The sequence below is a fragment of the Girardinichthys multiradiatus genome, chromosome 11 (genome assembly GCF_021462225.1).
Source record: "Girardinichthys multiradiatus isolate DD_20200921_A chromosome 11, DD_fGirMul_XY1, whole genome shotgun sequence".
Taxonomy (NCBI): domain Eukaryota; kingdom Metazoa; phylum Chordata; class Actinopteri; order Cyprinodontiformes; family Goodeidae; genus Girardinichthys; species Girardinichthys multiradiatus.
The window spans coordinates 35,913,862-35,934,851 of NC_061804.1; the positions used below are offsets into that span (position 1 = coordinate 35,913,862).

The 20,990-nt window shown below is 40.9% G+C and overlaps 2 protein-coding genes across 5 annotated transcripts; one reads left to right on the plus strand and one right to left on the minus strand.

The window, feature by feature from the left end:
* Positions 1-1,815: 1,815 nt before the first annotated feature.
* On the minus strand, positions 1,816-12,218 carry xrra1 (X-ray radiation resistance associated 1). 3 transcript variants are annotated; one of them, XM_047378618.1, is made up of 16 exons: positions 12,050-12,218; positions 11,105-11,218; positions 10,951-11,022; positions 10,803-10,875; positions 10,622-10,719; positions 8,099-8,247; positions 7,621-7,725; positions 7,414-7,526; positions 6,846-6,976; positions 6,682-6,775; positions 6,483-6,598; positions 3,253-3,423; positions 2,979-3,120; positions 2,753-2,868; positions 2,540-2,645; positions 1,816-2,086 (listed from the first exon to the last, which is right to left on the minus strand). In XM_047378618.1, exons 2-16 carry the CDS (start codon positions 11,177-11,179, stop codon positions 1,923-1,925), a joined length of 1,725 nt encoding a protein of 574 aa, XP_047234574.1. In that variant the 5' UTR covers positions 11,180-11,218; positions 12,050-12,218; the 3' UTR covers positions 1,816-1,922. The 3 variants fall into 3 exon arrangements, with proteins under 3 accessions (XP_047234574.1, XP_047234575.1, XP_047234573.1); XM_047378619.1 differs by having other exon boundaries at positions 6,552-6,598; positions 11,105-11,245; XM_047378617.1 differs by having other exon boundaries at positions 11,105-11,245; positions 12,050-12,217.
* A 190-nt stretch (positions 12,219-12,408) lies between these two features.
* On the plus strand, positions 12,409-19,647 carry LOC124876110 (sialidase-3-like). 2 transcript variants are annotated; one of them, XM_047378622.1, is made up of 3 exons: positions 12,409-12,809; positions 13,011-13,250; positions 14,546-19,647. In XM_047378622.1, exons 2-3 carry the CDS (start codon positions 13,026-13,028, stop codon positions 15,551-15,553), a joined length of 1,233 nt encoding a protein of 410 aa, XP_047234578.1. In that variant the 5' UTR covers positions 12,409-12,809; positions 13,011-13,025; the 3' UTR covers positions 15,554-19,647. The 2 variants fall into 2 exon arrangements, with proteins under 2 accessions (XP_047234578.1, XP_047234579.1); XM_047378623.1 differs by having other exon boundaries at positions 12,409-12,803.
* The last annotated feature ends 1,343 nt before the right edge of the window (positions 19,648-20,990 follow it).

The window sequence follows — 20,990 nt, forward strand, 5'->3', positions numbered from 1 at the left end:
AACTTCTTCAGCTTTCATTAACTTTTGTAATGCATCACCCAAGTCCAAAGTGAGGAGCCTCCAGACATCTAAAAATCCAGTGGAGAAAAGAGATCCATCCTAGGGGTTTCTCTTCTGACAAAGATTTGATGATCATTGGTAGTTGTGGAACCATGCACCTGGAGAATCCAACCTGGTTCCGAAAACCGAGGCAGACAATACCATGTTCCGGACCAAAAGTAAGTTGTCTTTCACTATGCTCTTGCTGCCGGTCTGATGCAGAAAGATGACAGATTACCATGGTGGCTCTGAAACGTTTGTATCCCTGGTTAAATGTTTTCCCTGCTTTTAGTCTACCTTATTAGATTTAAATATGTCATAAAGGTCCAATGAGAAACCTTCTTCTTAACATCAGAGACTCAAACAGATTCTTGATAACCGTTAGGTATTTGATCAGCTTTTATTTTAGTTTAACTCATCATCAATAAACAGTGTATAACTAAGAATTTGAATCATTTGTCCTGAAAAAATGTTTTAGAAACGTTTTTTTTTGGTTTCTAATTCCTCAGTAGTGAGTGGACATTAAATAAATTCGATTAGATGTGCTTTTTTACTAAGCTCTTAGATTTTGTAGGTGCATTTTTTTCTCTCAATAAATATAAATAGTTTTCCCTTCTACTGTTTAAGTTCAGTTGTTAATTTAGTAAAAAGATAGAAGAAATAAACCTTCTGATGGTGTTAATTTGATTGACACTTTATGAGACTAATCCAATTGTAAATAACTAATTAAACTGCTTTGGTAATGAACACTATCTTTTAAAGTAGCAGATATTTGATACATTAGATACATTAACCAGTTTATTTCGTGTTTGGAATACATTAGTCATGTATCATTCACTACAAACAGAAAAAGGAACATATCCCAATACGAATGTAAACACGCAAAACCACACTTGAATTATCCTGATGCTGCCGACTGCTTTATCCCGCTGAGGCTGGATGTGCATTCCACATCTGTAAGTTGCTCCGAAGACGAATAATGGAAATCATATGAGCAACACAGCCGTGAGCCGAGAGCAGAACTTAACTGGAAATTTAAGATCGCTGTAATCAACCCCTGTTATAATAATAAACATGAGGGTTTAGTTGTTGTAGTCATAAGGCGTCTTTGTCAATTTTCCATAACCCAAAGTGGAATTGTTTCAGTAATGTGTACCATAAATCATATTGAAGTGCGCAGTCTGTTTAAAGTCTTAACCCCTTCTAGCTCCAAGGCACTTATGCTCATTTCTGATAAAATGGGTTATAAATAATTAGGTTACAGGATAATATACAAACAAGACACAATAATCATAACAAAAGCCAGACTAAAATCAACTTGAATGTGTCTGCAGACCTTAGAGAAAGACTCTTTCAGCTTTCTAGGATTTTTTTTTATGTAGGGTATGAGACAAAATAGGTCAAAAATTATAAATATTACGCCAAGTGTAAAACACAATTCTTAGTCTGAAACATAAATAGCGGATTTCTTATACTTGCAAGTAAGTCCTACTTGATGTATAGGAGGAATGTTTAGTGGATTAACTGTGGTCGCACTCGTGGCTCGGGCAGCTGTCCCAAACCATCAGAAAAAGACAGCTTGAGATAAATACATTTTTTGCAGATGAAGTCACAACTGCAGACACTTCTGCTCTATAGCTTAATCTGAAGTTTCATACTCTGGGTGCCAACTACTGTATGGCTTTGTCTTACATAAACTTCTCGGGTTCTCTGTTAGATGTGCAGAATCTGTCTTTGTTGTTAAATCCTGCTTCAAAAACAGCTCAACATGACTTGTTATCTTTGACGTGAGGTTTATTTTCATCCACTCCACCCATAGCAACACTATCAAGGTGCAGTTCTGGTCGACATGAAGCCACCAAAGCTCCTGCATAAGACAGCATCTAGAAAGGTGGATGTTCAGCTGTACTTTGCTCAAATCGAACCCTGGCTTCTTGTTCCATTGTTTTCTCATGGAGCATCTTTTGCTTTTTCTTCATATCCCTCAGCAGAAATAAAGCTTCCTTATAATCCTCCTTGTTAACTCCTCTGCTGTGTATAGCACTGCCTGCACAGAAAATAAACAGTGATAATACTATGAGACTGGAGTGGGTATATTAGTTATATTAGTTGGCAGTGCAAAGCTATAGAAATGTTCTGTCATCAATTGCCCAAAATTATTTATTCCAATCTCAATAATAAAACAGCAGTCAAATCCATGTTATAACTGCTACCCAGTGTTTTGCATGTTTCCACTGGTATTTTATTTATCTTTGGCGATGAACTCCAAGTCCTTGAGGTTTTAGGCCTTCCTGCCATCACCCTAAACTTTAGCTCCCACCACAGATACTCTATCAGATTAATAAGAACTCTCATAAAAGCAGGGATCCCTCTTTTTGTATCAACATTGGAAAATGTTATAGAAGACTAAGAACTGCTCTAATGGCAAAAAGGGGTTGTGCAAAGGATTTATAGCAAAGGAAGCCAAAAATTGTGGCGAGCACTGAAGACACATGCATACCTAAGGCTACAACTTTGACTGTTGTACTCTCTTTTATTTCCTTGATCAGCTCTTCAGCCCTATGAGCCGGCTTCTTTACTGGTCTCAGAGGTGGAAGCTCCTTTATCTGTTCCCAGAAAGACAGAGGAAGGTAACAGTAGATTTAGATTTATTAGGATCTAGAAGCAGTGATGTGTATGTGAAAAAAAATCTTTGTGGCAAAACAAATCAAACCCTCTTTTTCATTTCTCTGTATGGTGTCTGGATGCTATCAAGTCTTGGTTTGGAGTCTCTGTAGATGTTTGGATTCCTTAATGTTTGCTCCAGCATCCGAACAGCTGTTTGAATTCCTGTTGTGAGAAAGAGCAAAAAGCACATAACAGTTTTCTCCGGGATGAATGTATAGTCAGAGTTTTGTTTTCTCAAGATATCATGCAGCTGCATATCTATCACTCCGAACCGATATAGGGAATTGGTTTTGCATCCATTAACACGTCGTAGCATGGGAATTGTCCTGGACTGGTTCCATTTCCATGTTTGTTCTGTGGAGATTCTTTCTGATATGACGAAGAATCAAGTTGAAGCTCAGCTTTATCTTCTGGCTGACCATGCAACAGGAAAATGTGAGGGAGAAGTAATTTTAAATGTTGCTTGACATGCTTTTTTTACGAGCCCAGAGGAAACTTTGATTTTTAATATCTGAACTCTAATATCTACATACTATATATAGATACCTGAGTAATAAAGAAGTGTTCTGCATTTTCCTGACATTTGCTTTTATTCTTGTCCTCAGAACGTGTTGTTCTCCAATCCCTCTGTCTACTTTTGTTATCCTGAATATGTCTCACACACATTGCACCCAGTATAAATGGCCTCTGTGACAGCTTTGAGGTGTTTTCTTCAACCTGGGAAACATCAAAACAAAAGAATAATCAGAACTGACGCAAATGTTCCAGTAGGCAATCAGTAATTATGCATCTACTGTACCATGAAAATGTATTCAAACCCCATGACCTTTGTCATGTTATAGCCACAAACTTCAGTGTATTTTATTCAATTTTAACACGATAGCCCAACAAGTATTGTGAAGCGGAAGGAAAACAAAACGTCGTTTTCATAAATCTTTGCAACTTAGTGTAGCACACATTTGTAGTCAACCTGTTTTAATCTGATACCCCTAAAAATGCAATGCATTTAATTGCCTTCAGATGTCCCCTATGTAATTTACCGGTATGTAATTTAATCTCATCTGGCCTTAGAGGAACAGTGGTTAAAAGACTGAAAGAAAGCCCTAAGAATTCCTGTGTAAGGTTTGCCACAATCCCTATGCATGGAGGACACAGCAGGATGCAGAAAAACGTTATTAATTCCTTAAAGCAGCGGTGTCCAAACGTTTTACACTATGGGCCAAAACCACCAAGCTGAAAGTTTTCAGGGACCTATATATTTCTCGTACTCATACTCGTCGTCTTCTGCTTCATCCAGGACCGGCTCGCAGGGGCAGCAGACTCAGTAGAGACATCCAGACTTCCTCCACAGACACCTCCTCCAATTCCTCCAGGGAGAGCCCAAAGAGCCCCCGGGCCAGCCGAGAGACATAGTCCCTCCAGCGTGTCCCGGGACGTGTCCTGGGCCTCCTCCCGGTGGGACGTGCCTGGAACACCTCCCGAGGAAGGCGTCCAGGAGGCATCCAGTACAGATGCCCGAGCCACCTCAACCCTCTCCTCTCGATGTGGAGGAGCAGCGGCTCTACTCCGAGCCCCTCCCGGATGGCCGAGCTTCTCACCCTATCTCTAAGGGAGTGCCCGGCCACCCTACGGAGGAAGCTCATTTCAGCCGCTTGTATCCGGGATCTCGTTCTTTCGGTCATGACCCAAAGTTCATGGCCATAGGTGAGGGTAGGAACGTAGACCGACCGGTAAATTGAGAGCTTTGCTTTTCGGCTCAGCTCTCTCTTCACCACAACGAACCGGCACAGTGCCCCCATTACTGTGGCAACCGCACCGATCCGTCTGACAATCTCCTGCTCCATTCTCCCCTCACTCGTGAACAAGACCCCAAGATACCTCCACTTGAGGCAGGAAGTCCCCTCTGACCTGAAAAGGACAAGCCACCCTTTTCCGGTCCAGAACCATGGCCTCGGACTTGGAGGACCTGATCTTCATCCCAGCCGCTTCACGCTCGGCTGTGAACCGCCCCAGTGCATGCTTTAGATCTCGGCTAGAGGGGGCCAGCAGGACCACGTCATTCGCAAAAAGAAGAGACGAAATGCCCTGGTCCCCAAACCCGACCCCCTCCGGCCCTTGGCTGCGTCTAGAAATCCTGTCCATAAAAGTTATGAACAGGACCGGTGACAAAGGGCAGCCCTGCCGGAGTCCAACATGCACTGGGAACAGGTCCGACTTACTGCCGGCAATGCGGACCAAACTCCTGCTCCGCTTGTACAGAGACCGGATGGCCCCTAATAAAGGGCCCCAACTCTGTACTCCTGGAGCACCCCCCACTGGTCACCACGAGGGACACAGTCGAATGCCTTCTCCAGGTCCACAAAACAGATGTGGACCCTTTGGGCAAACTCCGATGAACCCTCGAGTACCCTGCAGAGAGTATAGAGCTGGTCCAGTGTTCCACTACCAGGACGAAAACCACACTGCTCCTCCTGAAGCCGAGGTTTGAATATCGGCCGGACTCTCCTCTCCAATACCCTGGCGTAGGCCTTACCAGGGAGGCTGAGGAGTGTGATCCTCCTGTAGTTGGAACACACCCTCCAGTCGCTCTTCTTATGAAGGGGGACCACCACCCCAGTCTGCCAGTCCAGAGGCACGGTCCCCGACTGCCATGCAATGTTGAAGAGGCGTGTAAACCATGACAGCCCCACAACATCCAACATCCACCACCTGAAAATGTCCCCAGTCGAGGTGAGCAGCTCCCCACCCGCACTGTAAACAGTGTTGTCGAAGAACTTCTTCCCTCTCTTGAGGCGCCGGACGGATTGCCAGAATCGCTTCAAGGCCAACCGGTAGTCCTTCTCCATGGCCTCTTCAAACTCCTCCCAGGCCCGTGTTTTTGCCTCGGCCAAGCGGTGCCACGGCCCGGGCCGCGGCACGCTTGGCCTCACGGTACCCGTCAGCCGCCTCAGGAGTCCCGCAAGCCAACCACAGCCAATAGGACTCCTTCTTCAGCATGACAGTGTCCCTTACTGCCGGTGTCCACCACCAGGTTCGCGGTGGACAGGCACCGCAGACCTTAAGGCCACAGCTACGGGCAGCAGCATTGACAATAGATGCAGAGAACATGGTCCACTCGGACTCTATGTCTCCAACCTCCCCCGGAATCTGGTCAAAGCTCTCCCGGAGGTGGGAGTTGAATACATCCCTGACCGAGAGCTCCGCCAGACATCCCCAGCAGACCCTCACTATGCGCTTGGGCCTGTCAAGTCTGTCCGGCTTTCTCCTCTTCCAGTGTATCCAACTCACCACCAGGTCTCCACCTTCATCCGCTGCCCAATCCTCTTTGTACCGGTCCCTCATGGTTCCCTCTGCAGGTTTTGGGCCCACTAGGGGATGGCCTCACGTCTCTCGTTTGGGCTTGGCCTGGCCAGGTCCCGTAAGGAGCAACCCGGCCACCGGACATTCTGCCGATGAGTCTCGACCCCAGGCCTGGTTCCAGAGTGGAACTTTTCAGATTTTAATTTGAACAAAACAGAAAAATATCATATTTCTTTCACTTCACCATTATGCACTACTTTGTGTTATCATTCACATAAAATCTTTGTAGAATACTATAAAGCTTGTGGTTATAACTTGACTAAATTAAAGGGGTATGTCTACTTTTGCAATGCTTTTCATGTTTAACTTTGAAGTCTTTCCTACTTTGTATCTGCCAAAATAAAATTTCTCATTTAGTCATTCTGTGTTTATCTATTAATATTCTCATGTGCCTGTCGGTGCAGAACACAGCCAACCTTCCATCCTGGATAAGTAGACAACTTCTGAGGGAGCTTCACAACATCTTCAGACATCTTTCTCTTTACCTTAATTCCAAGCCTCTCTTGGAGGTAAGTCAGTAAAGGCATGTCTCCTGGGTTCAAACACAAGCATAAAAGGGAATTTTTAAAATTCAGCGACTACCTTCAACAAATATCTATAAAAATGTAGGAATACCTCTCATGTGTGTGATTAGAGGGTTGGAGTGAATATCTAATTCACAAAGCTTTGGGAAAAGAGCAGCAGCAATCAGAGCTTCCTCCGAAGCGATCTGTTGACAAAACACTGATGAGATGTGATAGACAATCACAGATGGTGTAAAATGTCAACAAGCAGCACACCTTGTTGTCAGCTAGACTGAGGCGTTGAAGCTCAGGCAGAAACAGACTGGAACCTCTACAGCCGTCCTCGCTGTCTGTGTGAAAGAGCTCAATAATCTTGAAGAGGTGATCGACATTAGACTCAGCGTGGGCTAAATTAGGGAGAAAAATGTACAAATAAAATAAAATAGAATATTATTCATTTTTTTGTTCGCTACATAATTCCATATGTGTTCATTCACAGTTTTGATGCCTTCAGTGAGAATCAACGCACACAATGTAACTAGTCATAAACATAAAGAAAACCTTCAAATTAGGAAGCTGTTCTACAACTTTTGACCAGTAGTATATTCTCTGCTCTTGATATAGGTCAGGAAATACATACATCTAAATAACAGCTAATTTTAAACAACTGATTTCTCCATCAAGAGCTATAACTAAAAAAAATATTAAAACAATTGCAACTGTGACAAAACAAGGCTGGACGAGGGTCTGTGTTTGTCTTCCCCCTGATTATAGAAAGGATGGTAAGAGAGGTCAAATCCAAATGGATCTCCAAAGCTTACTTACAAAGAACTGCAGTTTTTACCTTCCTCTTCACCTTGCCTCAAAGCAGAAATTGGCCCAGGTTTTGAACTCTCCGTCACTTCCATACAAGGTATTTCAGAAATACGGTTCCCCTGAAGGTTTAGATGCTTCAGCCTGTGCCCGGTGTTCAAAAACAACAGTTCTAAGAGTTTGCATTAGGTAAAAAAAAAAAACACACCAAACAACAAACACTGAACCTTATAAAGACCTCTTAAGGTTTCTAAGGCTGTAAAAGACCCTAGAGGTCAGTTTGTTATCGTCAAGCATCAGGACTTCGAGAGCTTCAAACTGTTTGGCTCCCTCTTCAGACAACCTATAAGTACAGACATAAACAAAGAAAAAGTTTACAATTCATTTTAATTATAAAATGTATTTATACTCACACTAATGATAAGCAGTAAATAATATGAACAATGCAGTTAGTAGTTAGTATCTACTCTGATCAGCTTTACAACTGGTGGTTTGCAAAAATTAAAAAATAATGTTATAGTAGAATTTTTGGGGGATTTTAAGCATAAAAGTATGTCAGTGTTGACAGAAAAACAGGATGAAAGGCTGCGAGCAAAAAATAGCAAATGTATCATGTTTTGACCTATTCTATCACATTGAAGCAGATTTTTCAATCTACTAGAGGAAAGAAACCTTTAAGTACTATAAATAGCCTTCTTTGTTCCTGATGTGCTTACAGATAAGACTGGTCACTGTGCAAGCCACCACAATTGGGAGGAAGACTGAGGAGCCGATTTCCAGTCAGATGAAGAGTTTTAAGATGTGGGATCTGACCGAGGAGGAGTAAATCCGCAGATGATAAACGGTTGTAGGACAAATCTAAGATCTGTGAGAGTAAAAACACATGGTATTAGGAATATTTATACCCCTGGACCCTTTTCAGTTTGTCACGTTAAAACCACAATCTTCAATGTATGTAGGGTTTTTGATGTATTTCTCTATCAGCTTTGCATATTCAGAGACTGAATTGTGTGCCAAAATAGCTCAGCAAACACTCCCAACTAACTTAATAAGTCGTTTATATGTCTGCTATTATTTGCACAGTCTTCAATATTCTTGTAAACTGTTCATGTTTTTGCACATCATACATTTTTTTGTTATGTCAGTTGCACATTTCCTAGAATGTGAGCAAACTATTTTTCATTATACTGTTATATATATATATATATAGTCAGTCAGTCATTTTCTACCGCTTATTCCATAGTGGGTCGCGGGGGAGCTGGTGCCTATCTCCAGCAGTCTATGGGCGAGAGGCAGGGTACACCCTGAACAAGTCGCCAGTCAATCACAGGGCAACACACAAACAACCATGCACACACTCATTCATACACCTAAGGGCAATTTAGAGTGACCAATTAACCTAACAGACATGTCTTTGGACTGTGGGAGGAAGCCAGAGTACCCGGTGAGAACCCACGCATGCACAGGGAGAACATGCAAACTCCATGCAGAAAGACCCTCAGTTGGGATTTGAACAAAAGGAGGCCCTACACCATACTAATAAATTATTGTGGTCTAAAACCAGGTGTTTCAGTTTCATGGTCCAACCTCTGTTGGATATATATATCCAACAGAGGATATATATATATATATATATATATATATACAGAGGTTGGACCATGAAACTGAAACACCTGGTTTTAGACCACAATAATTTATTAGTATGGTGTAGGGCCTCCTTTTGCAACCAATACAGCGTCAATTCATCTTGGGAATGACATATACAAGTCCTGCACAGTGGTCAGAGGGATTTTAAGCCATTCTTCTTGGAGGATAGTGGCCAGGTCACTACGTGATACTGGTGGAGGAAAATGTTTCCTGACTCGCTCCTCCAAAACACCCCAAAGTAGCTCAATAATATTTAGATCTGGTGACTGTGCAGGCCATGGGAGATGTTCAACTTCACTTTCATGTTCATCAAACCAATCTTTCACCAGTCTTGCTGTGTGTATTGGTGCATTGTCATCCTGATACACGGCACCGCCTTCAGGATACAATGTTTGAACCACTGGATGCACATGGTCCTCAAGAATGGTTCGGTAGTCCTTGGCAGTGATGCGCCCATCTAGCACAAGTATTGGGCCAAGGGAATGCCATAATATGGCAGCCCAAACCATCACTGATCCACCCCCATGTTTCACTCTGGGCATGCAACAGTCTGGGTGGTACACTTCTTTGGGGCTTCTCCACACCGTAACTCTCCCAGATGTGGGGAAACCAGTAAAGGTGGACTCATCAGAGAACAATACATGTTTCATATTGTCCACAGCCCAAGATTTGTGCTCCTTGCACCATTGAAACTGACGTTTAGCATTGGCATGAGTGACCAAAGGTTTGGCTATAGCAGCCCGGCCGTGTATATTGACCCTGTGGAGCTCCTGATGGACAGTTCTGGTGGAAACAGGAGAGTTGAGGTGCACATTTAATTCTGCCATGATTTGGGCAGCCGTGGTTTTATGTTTTTTGGATACAATCCGGGTTAGCACCCGAACATCCCTTTCAGACAGCTTCCTCTTACATCCACAGTTAATCCTGTTGGATGTGGTTCGTCCTTCTTGGTGGTATGCTGACATTACCCTGGATACCGTGGCTCTTGATACATCACAAAGACTTGCTGTCTTGGTCACAGATGCGCCAGCAAGACGTGCAATTGCAATGTGCAATCAATGAAGACTGGCTACCAGGCTGGTCCAATTTAGCCATGAAACCTCCCACACTAAAATGACAGGTGTTTCACTTTAATTGTCCAACCTTTGTATGTATTGCATCAGCGTCTTTCCATTTGCTTCTCACTTTGCTGCTGAAATTCTATTCTATTCTATTTTCTTCCAGTGGTGTCCTGTATTTAGTATTATTGATCTTCTATCAACTCTGACAAGCTTCCCTCTTCTTGCTGAAAAAAAAGCATCCGCACAGCATGATGCCACCACCACCATGCTGCACTTTGGGGATGATGTATTCCTAGTTATCTGCAGTGTTAGTTTTTTCACCATACATAGCATTTTGCATGTAGGTCAAAAAGTTAAATTTACACAATTATGCACTACTTTGTGTTCATTTATCACCCAGAATCCTAATTTAATATATAATAAAGATTGTGATGGTATCATGTAAAATGAGAAAACATTTGGTATGAATACTGTTACAATCAATGTTTATTTCCAATATCTCTATTTTATTCCTTCATATGAAAGTCTTACCTCTAAATGTGGGAAATCAGCAGCATCAAAGGCAATGTTGCTGATTCTGTTTAAAGGCAGAATAAGTTCTCTCAAACCAATGAAACAGCTAAACAAACCTGCAGAGAATAATAGAAGTTTAAGACGAAACCAGATATGAAAGATAACCAGGCTGAAGATGTATCATAGTTAAATTAATCACCTAAAGAGAGGAAGTTATCAGATGCATCAATGTAGGCTACGTTTTTAAAGGCCTTGAGCTCCACTGGCTTGACCTATGTAAATTTAGGAAATTGTTTAGCGTCATGTTCACCTACAGAGAATCAAATACATTCTGTGAAAATTCTTACAGAATTCAGTTTCTGCTCGCTGATGTCGACAGAGCAGAGCTGAGACGGGTCATCTACACAGTGTAACTGGAGCTGAAAGTACAAATACATCACTAACTAGGGTGGGTATAGCTGTTTTCAATCATATAAACAGTGACATGTTACTGTTTCTTACCAAGAAGCGTCCATCTAATGTGATCCCGCCAGGAGTACTAGGCTCCTTGTTTGCACTGTTCCAAGTCTTCTTCATCCTTCTCCTGGTTTTCTGCTGCTCTGGTTTTCTGTGAACCTTAAGACAATGACCTACATCTAGAATCTGGAGAAAAGAACTTACAAGTAGATTTCTTTTTATGCAGATTGCTAAACCTGAACACTCTTTAAAGACTACAGCTCATGTTACACATTACTCTCTTTTACATCACAACAAACGGTCATTTGTTGATATGTCTGAGGTTCATTTACAGATTTGCATGACCGACTGTAGACAAAACAAAACAACAAAGAGTAAATTTATCTTCAACTTTATCCTCACTGATAGATGTAACTCTGATGTAAGCGAGATACGTTGATTGTTAAGATCTTTTAAATCTTCATAGCCTACTTCATGTTTTCAAAGAGGTTCTATTCAGGTAAAACATTTAATTGTGACAAAACAGTAGCAATCTGTTATAAGGCAGATATATTTTCACAGAACTGTATTCTGAGTTCTAGCTCAAGGACAGCTGCACCAAAACCTACAGAACATTTCTTTCTTGGATCACTCCAGATGGCTTTAAATTTAGTCAAAGCAGTCCGGTAAATCATAATCACGAATCTGCTAAATTGGTATTGTCTTGCTTGTTTGATTGCCTGACAGTATGTGTGAAGGATTTTCAGAGCAAAGGGTTTGAATGAGGGCCCTAAGCTGCAGCAGCTCGGTTTGCTTATGCCTCTGGCAGACTCTGGCTATCATGGCAGTTTTTAAAATAAATAAAACTAAATATTATAATTGTCTCATTTAAGAGAATTCAGATGTTGGTTTTTGGTGTTGTCTTTGCCAACTGATCAGCCGTTTGACAATGAAATCAAAACTATTGGATTGCTTTCGAACAGCTCATTATTGTGCCTTGATTTAACTCACCTATTTTCCTTCCTTTCTGTGATTTCCTGGCGGGGAAAATGTATTAGGAAAACTCTGCCGGTCATTGTTCACGGCAGGCTCCGTGGTCATTCCGTTTTCCTGTCGACAAACAACGTTTTACGCCTGTCATTACATGTTAAAAGCTGCTGCCTGCTTCGGTAGACCTGATCCTGAGCAACAGTCTAGCGCTCCGTATCCTAGCAACTGAGTGAAAGGGGAGAACAAGTCCTCTTATCCAGCAGGTGGCGCTAACAAAAGCGGTTGACAGGCGAAAGAAAAACTGATCAAAGAGTAGCTGCATCTGTAAGATGGGACCCTGCCACGTCAACCTAACGTGAAGAGTGTAGCATCCGATCTGATAAGTTAACAAGTTAAATTTCCTCTTTGATGCAGTTTTTATTTTTTTTATATTGCTCAGTTTAGTGGCTTCAAATCACAACTGACAACCCGTACCATTGAGGCATCGATGGCGGTTATGTTGTCACTGTTATCAACGTTTAAACGTCACCTCAACTCCGTTCACAAAATGAACAGAAACTGTAAAACTGACGCATCTATTTAAACTCGGCGTCACGTTCAGTAGAGAGCAAGCTCGAACCCGGAAGGGAAGGTCCATGCATCTCTCGTGTCGTTGTCATCTTCGTTTCTGCATGAACTTCCAGCATTAGTGTCGTGAACATAGAGGTTCCTGGTTTCGCATCCAAATGGACTGTGTAACGCGGAGCCGAGGATAGAGGCAGGTCAAGAGTGACAGGTAAAGGTGAGGTCTCTGCTGTATGCGTGGTGTGCACGGTCTGGTCTATGTGTGTGAAGAGGCATTGGAGTGTGAAGTCTTCCTGTGAGGCTGAGCTTCTGTCAAAGGTTATTACAGCAAGATTATAAAACAAACCTCTGCTTGTGTGTGTGTGTGTGTGTGTGTGTGTGTGTGTGTGTGTGTGTGTGTGTAATGTTTCTGTTGCAGGAGCTCTCATCCGCCATGGGGAACAAATCATCGAAGAGTGTGAGCGTCGAGGAGCCCCCTAAAACAACTTTGTTTGAGAGGGAATCAGATGGGATCACATACAGGATTCCAGCTCTGCTCTACCTGAGGCACTGTCACACATTCCTCGCAATTGCAGAGAAAAGAACCTCCTGTCATGACCATGACGCCAAACTTTTGGTTATGAGAAGAGGATTGCTCCAAGAGGACGGATCTGTTCAGGTTTTTTACACCTCTGTTAATATTAATGTAGTGTCTTCCAAGAGTATGCATACAAGATGAGTCTTACATTACAAAGACAAACTTTTGATATGATAGATCACAAATTAGTGCATACTTGTGAAGTCAAAGGAAAATGATAAATGGTTTTCAAATTATTTTACACTTTAAAATTGCTTAAACTCAGATTGTATGGAGGTCAGTAATTTTCAAATGTAGCCACAAATTCTCCATGGGATTGATTTCTGGACTTTGATTAGGCCAAGATTAGATCAAGATTAGCCTATCGTCGTTCTGGCTGTGTGTTTAGTGTCTTGCTGTTAAAAGGTGGAGTCTAAAGTTCTTTGCAACCTCCTAACAAGTTTTCTTGCTGTATCGGCCTGTTTTTAGCTCAATTCATCTTTTCATCAACTCTCTCCAGTTTTGCTAAAGGAAATCATCCCCACAGCATGTTGCTATCTCCATTATTTGTCAGTGTGGGGATAAATGTGATGTGCAGTCTCAGTTTTCCACCACACATATAGCTTTGCATGTAGATAGTTCCGTTTTGGTCTTATTGGATCAAGGCACCTTCAATTTTAAGCACGTTTTTCCACAGGAGATTTCTCTCCCCTAAATGGCTTCTGTCCAAACTGGACTTCTTATGACTTTCTATTACCAGTGGCTTCCTTCTTGCAGGTTTTGCATAAGGAGCAAATTGGTTAGATTCAATTATTTACAATTTCTACCGGCTGAGTTGTGGCTCTCTACAGCTCCTCCAGAGTTAAGATGGGGTTCTTGGCTGTTTTGTCTGATTAATGGTTTCCTTGGCTGAACTTAGATGGATGTCATACCTTCGTAGGTATACAGTAGTGCCATGCTCTTTCCATATTTGGAACATCTGAACAGTTCTCTGTTAGTTGTTTACTAACGTTCTAGACCAAACATCCGAGGCCTTCATATAACAGCTTTATTTATACTAACATTACATAAACGTGGAATTTTTTTAATTACTTCTGAATGGAATCACTTACACTGGACTTTAATTAGAATTATCAGAGTAAAACGGGGTTGCATACTGCAGCATGTTAAACTTTCCTGTTTTTTGTTTACCAAACATTTTGCAAATAAAAATGTGCTTTCTGCTTCACATACAGTTTATGTTCTGATGTGGGTTGGTCTACCCCATTAAATCCCTTTAAAATCCCGTTTAGGAGTGTTATGTGCCAAAACGTGAAAAACTTCTGCATACACTGTAACACCTGTCGGTGCGTCTTGCTCTTAACTAATGCTGTTTTTTTTTTGTTTTTTTTCTTCAGTGGACCTCAAGCCAGGAGCTTTCAACTGCATTTCTGCCAAACCACCGCACGATGAATCCCTGCCCTGTGTATGAGAAAAACAGCAAGACGCTCTTCTTGTTTTTCGTCTGCATATGGGGACACACCACAGAGATAAAGCAGATCGTGACAGGTAAGAACAAGGCCCGTCTTTGCTGTGTGAGCAGCATTGATGACGGGCACACCTGGAGTCAAGCAACGGACTTAACGGAGCTCGTGATCGGGGAAGCCGCACACAAATGGGCTACTTTTGCTGTGGGGCCCGGCCATGGCATTCAGTTGGAGAACGGCAGGTTGATCGTGCCTGCTTATGCCTACCATGTCCCGTATAGATGCTGCTCCTATCCCATTCCCTTTACGGTCTACCCACGTGCGCTGTCGATATACAGCGAGGACTTTGGCCAGACGTGGCGTCTTGGTAAGATGCTCCGAAAGAAGTCATGTGAATGTGAAATGGCAGAAATCATCGACCACGAGGGCAGGAGTCACCTGTACTGCAACGCCCGACACACTGGGGGCCACAGATGCGAGGCCCTGAGTGAAAACAGTGGCCTCTATTTTGATAAACCCCACATGGCCAGGGAGCTCGTCGAGCAACCCTCGGGGTGCCAGGGCAGCGTCATCGGCTTCCCTGCACCCGAGTTCGTCCCCAACGACGACACCGAGAGCAAAGCCTGCGGAACGTCCCTCCTTTCGCCAGACACTCAAACCTGGCTCCTATTCATGCACCCGACCAACAAGTCCGATCGACGGGACATGGGCGTATACTTGAACCGATCCCCCCTGCACTCGTCTGGGTGGGACCGGCCCAGGATCATCCACAGGGGGCCGAGCGGTTACTCGGACCTGGCCTACAATGTGGACAAGGATCAGTTCTCCTGCCTGATGGAGTGTGGGAAAGAAAGTGAACTGGAACAAATTGCATTCATGACCTTTTCCCTCAATGATGTCATGCAGACAGGCGATAAGAAAGATAAAAAGATGGTCTGAATTTGGGTTGAATGAAGCTCTCCTTTTATCATCCCACAACCAGAAGCAATCCAAGCAGAACACTGTTAATGTGCTGTAACATTTATCTGTGTTTACTACTGTTTTACATTCTGGAGATAGTGATGCATGCATGAGTCATGTGTTTTCTTGCCTCCTTTAGTAAACTAAATCTTATTATAATTTTGCAGGTGCATATATTAGAAATAGGTTATTTTAAATTGGTCATGTGGTTGATTTTAAGCATGCTGTGTTGAAGTGTCATTTTTTTAAGCAACTATTGTATGTGGCATGTTTGGTGATCGCTTCAAAGCCGTTTCAGCATCTTATTGAAGCGGCACAGCAGAATTAGCCTACCTCTTTATTTTCTTATGAAGATCATAGGATGCCTTGCAAACTAGTCCACTGATTTCCCACCCTAAAATCCTCTCCTTTACATTTAGTGTACTCTAATTCACATATGCCTTCTACTGTATCGTTTTATATGGAAGCTGTAGAGCAGCATCGTTAGTGCTCCGCCTGTGAAGGTCACAGTAAGTGCCATAAAGCTGTCGATAAAACAGGGAAGGGGAAATTTAACATGGACATCTAACATAGAGTTCATTAATGAAGAGACCAAACATACCGCTATGAATCTTTTTATTTTATTTTATGTTTAAAGCAGCTCAAGCAACTGGTCTCTTGGATCCAGTCTTCACTTGGAGAATGATGTATGCTGTGTAATTTTAAAGGGCATATATCATCTTTTTGATACAATTCTGCCTTTTAAAATGTGTTCAGGCTTGTAGCTCATGATAATTATTTTCATTTGCTTGACGGAAGTAAAGAAATATAAATAAATAAAAATTAATAATAATAATAAATTTAAAAAAGCAGGGAAGATAGACATTGAGCACATGGCAGCTGAGGAAGCAGCGGATAATTACCAGTAAGTGATGCTGTTATGTTTGCAACGCTGTGCATAACACAATGGCTACCAACTCGAATTTGATATATATGCCCATTAATTCGTTGCGGAAGATGCTTTCTGAGAGCTGTAGCTTGGCAACCCTACAAACCAGTAGCCTAACTAAAGATTAAAAAGTGCTCTCTGGTGAGACCAGTAGGCTCGTAATTTTCCACAGCAGTGAATTGTCACTGCTGTCAGTTTCTGCCAATTCACATTATTTGTCCATGAATACAAATTACTTGAAGCTAATGGTACACATAGGGAAGAGAAGTTAAAATACTGATAGACAGGCCGACCGGAGCTGCGGCAAATGCTTGTACATTTGTCTCAGACAGCTGAAGCTAATTATCGTGGATAAACATGCCAGAGGATCGTTTGGGGAGAGTAGTTTTTGGTACATTTCCTGCACATAGGGTCACTTTAGTAAAAGTCCCTGCTCCATTGTCTTTTAGTGTTCCCAGTAAGAGGTCACGCATCCGTTCGACATGCACTGGTAAAATTGGTATTATTATTTTTTTTTAATATCAAGAACGCAGTCCCTGTCTTATGTAGTCCATCTAACGCCACGGATCTGGATATCACGTCATCATCCATATGTGGTGCTTACTTTCTGTTTTTTGAGACAGACGTGTCTTCAAAGGCTTTGTAGTTGTCAAAAAGTGCTTTTAAATGTACTTAATCTGCTTTGAAAGACAGTGACAAAAGCCAGTTATGATTTATTTATTCACTATACCTCGTTAACTCTAAAATATATTTGCCCTGTAAGCATTTGAAACTGTATCCTGAAGTTTACAGGAACCTAGTGAAGAACTGCTCAAATATGCAGAACGTTTTTTTTTTTTGGTGCTTCATTTGCACTGAGATAAAACTGATTTCCAGTAATTTACCCTAAAAGAATGAGACTAGTTTTTGAGCAAAAATATGATTAAATGCTTTTTATAGTTTTAGCTGTTCTGCACAGTAATAATAGACTGTTTATATGCGAGTTAAAGACATCATGTTTTAGTAGAAACCGGATTAGGTGAGTGGTTAGACAGGGTTTAGAAAATGTAGTCACTACAGTTTTGTCTGCAAACAGATGCAGAACATTATATGTTGCCCAGGCATTTAGAGCTCCCTCCACACTTATTGGTACACCTGGTAAACAATGGGTAAAAAGTCATCTTTTATCAGTACCTTCAAGATGGACTTTCAGTTCAATTTAGTTTATTTATATAGCAGCAATTTTATCCCAAATATTATCTCAAGGCTCTAAAACAACAAATTATTGAAATTAAAATCCAGAAATATATAAACAGATCAAACCAATACAATCTAATCGTATAAACAGATTAGAATCTAATTGCATGCATTTCTATTTTTCTGTTTTTTTGAGTTCCCAGTTGGAAATCCAACAAAACGTCTCTTGAATTCGGAATTAAAACTGGGAAAATTGAGCAGGCCCAAGTTTAGTATCCAATGTAGCTGCGTTGCAAAAAGAAATGTAGTGAAAGTTCCCCTGCGCAATCTTTCTTAACTCAGGTGTGACTTCATTTCCGCCTCCAAGCTCTGACTCTCAAAGGGCAAAACAAACGCACCAATAATTATTTTTTATTGCAACAACTAAGATATTTTAGAAAATACAATTTAAATTCTTCCTATAATGACAATGAAATTATTGCCACCCAAACAATTCCTTTACATAAATGTAACTGAAGTATTTGTTTTTTCTATTTTACACTTTATGTTTTTTAGATTGATGTCTACAATAGCTAGAACTGTGACAAACAACCCAAATTTTTGCTTCCCAGAAAGAGAAGTAAAAAAATAAGGAAAAGTCACCAAGTCTCTATAACAACCATTTAATTAAGGGCTTTTAACACATCTAGTAAGAGTTTTCAGCTTGCAATATTGGTAACAGAAGGGTTTTGTTGGTATTAATATTTTGGGATTAATATTTTCAGCATTAGACATGCAAAGGTTTACATGTCATAATGTAGACCAACAGCTTGCTGAACGTTTGGCCGCACCACAAACGAAGACCATGAATTTAACTAGAATAAAGATCGAAGCATCCAAACATGAGCAATGAACACCTTACATGCTTTTTTACAGCCTCTTCCTGGTCCCAAAGCATAAAGTACTTCATAGTGATGCATTTTATTCAGATTTTTTTTTAAGCCAACATCATCTTGATATTCTGGCGATTGTTAAAACAAAGTTATTGGATAAACTTCAGAGGCCAAGAGGACTGTGAAAATATAATACTGTGTATGGATGATTTTTTTTCCTAAAGGCAATGTTATGTATAGCAGCAACCATACAGTTAAGTCTGGGTCAAATTCCAATAATTGGAATAAACCATCCATGTACTTTTAATTGGTTAGCAGCTGTCTATGTTTCATCAGAATAAGTAAAAAAAATCAACAGTTTTATTTGCCAGTTCCTTGTCATTACAAAGGTGATTTGGAATAAAATATGATTCCAATCATTATTTTTAAAGTTATGCTAATTATTCTTGACAACAAACTGCTTTTAACTCAGATTTTGCGTGGTTATGACTGACAGGGAAAAGCTTCTACGTCTTTAAATTCAACATAGAACAGTTAAGTGCTGCTTTTTTATTATGGTGCCAAAAAGGCAAATATCAAACATAACTTTTTTTTTTTGCCAAAAACTTAAACACTTCTCATGTTTGCAGCTGTGGTGACTATTACAACAGCAGAACGGTAAACTGCAAAAAAATGTTCTGTATTTATTATTTGAACATGTACACTCATCAGATAAATAATATATTTATTGAGCTTTAATATTTATTTGCAAAGCAATATTCTTTTTTAATTCCTTGCACATTTAACATTATTTCGTGAACAGGCCTGTATTTCCAGACAGAATTAGTAAATATGTGCAAGACTGTGATGCAGATTCAATAAGCTTGGTACTCTGGGGTAAAAACTTGTTACAGCAGATGGAGACTCACTGTTTGTGGGAGCCACTCAGAATTTGCACAAAACAAACTACTGTACCGACTTTAACATCTCATTTGCCTATTGTTGTGAGGCAAAATGCCTCATGGTTGTTTTGTTGTATTCCTACTGGCTGTTGTGGAAAGTGAAAAAACCTGCATGAAACCTGTATTTTAGTAAAAAATAAAAGTAACTTCCAATGACTTGGTTCATAATTTGTCCATTTGTTTTCTTGATTACATTGCAATAGTGATAGAAATTGCTTTGAAAACCAGTAAAACCTTACAGCTGCTGGTGATACTGAAGCACCAGTCAGCCAGTGATTCAAATTGACCACATGCACTTTGTTGTTTAGTAAAAAAATCATATACAGGTTAGGGATATGTGTTTTAGTTTGATAAAAGTGGGTTAATCTTCTTGAAACCTCTACCTACTTACACAAATGAGTAAGTATGGAAAAAGAAAACAGAATATGTAAGAAATGTGTTTCCATAATCCGTCCATTCATGGACAGATAGAATAAACTGAAACCTGTCCAACCGTCCGTCCGTCCTAAATGGACTGTACACACATTGAGTTTCGAAAACTATAAAATGCTGACATGAAAAAAATTGGTAAATTGTTTTAAAAGCAGATATAGATGCCATTTTTGTTCAAGGGAGTGTTTCATCCCCTCAGCTGTGAACAGAAGCTGAGAACTGCTCAGATGATGCTGGAGACTTGTGTTATAAAGCTGTCTGGGGAGTTGAATAGGATTCAGCAGATGTGCAGGCTTTAGGGACGAATTAAGGACAAGCACAAGCATATAAGACAGACTGAATATGGATATTCATTTTCTGACAAATTACCTCAAAGCCTTCTGTGCATATATGAAGAAATTGTTTTTCAATGAAATTGTGAATTTGCATCTTGATGGCATGAAGGAAGATTTGTATTGTAATGATAATTCCTCTATAAAAGCTCAAGGAGTAATTTTGATGTTACTCTTAACAGTTTCCAGTTCATTGCCCACATAAAGTGAGGTGGTCTTACGTATTGATGTGTTTACTTGTAAGAAATTGGAGACCACATGTAAGAACCTCATCATCATTTGCAGTTTTAATTTAAACAAAAGCAAAGAAGTAGAATAGAGGTCTGTGATTCCAGAGAGCAGGTCTTTCTTTTACTACAAATGGGGTAAATTCAAGCTCACTCAGCTTGGTTTATCAGCCTCCAAAACATGCAGTTCTAAGAAAATTACAGAATAGATGTCTGTGCCCTCAGGTTGAGAGCAGTAGCTGCAATCTGCTTTGGATTTCATTACCCTGACTTGTCACAAATCTAAGCCCTTACATGGCAGAAAAAAAACACCTAAGGTGTAAGAAGAGCGGTTTATTAGATGTGGGAGCTTGTAGATCTCAGATGTGCTCATCAGCTGACCGCCTGCTTCTTCGATGTTTTTTTTCTCAAATTGTCCAACCTCATTCCTCATGTAAAGGATGATTTACGTGGCAACAAAACCTGTTTGGCTCCAATGTTGTTAGGCGGTGAGGGAGTCATCATTTTC

Excerpts from the sequence above, each read along its gene's own strand:
- LOC124876110 (XM_047378622.1), top strand. The coding sequence starts at position 13,026 with ATGGGGAACAAATCATCGAAGAGTGTGAGCGTCGAGGAGCCCCCTAAA. Across the intron at positions 13,251-14,545 it reads AAGAGGACGGATCTGTTCAG|TGGACCTCAAGCCAGGAGCT; the intron begins GTTTTTTACACC and ends TTTTTTCTTCAG.
- xrra1 (XM_047378618.1), bottom strand. The coding sequence starts at position 11,179 with ATGAAGAAGACTTGGAACAGTGCAAACAAGGAGCCTAGTACTCCTGGC. Across the intron at positions 7,726-8,098 it reads CACAGTGACCAGTCTTATCT|GTTGTCTGAAGAGGGAGCCA; the intron begins GTAAGCACATCA and ends CTGTACTTATAG. Across the intron at positions 7,527-7,620 it reads AGCCTTAGAAACCTTAAGAG|GCTGAAGCATCTAAACCTTC; the intron begins GTCTTTATAAGG and ends CACCGGGCACAG.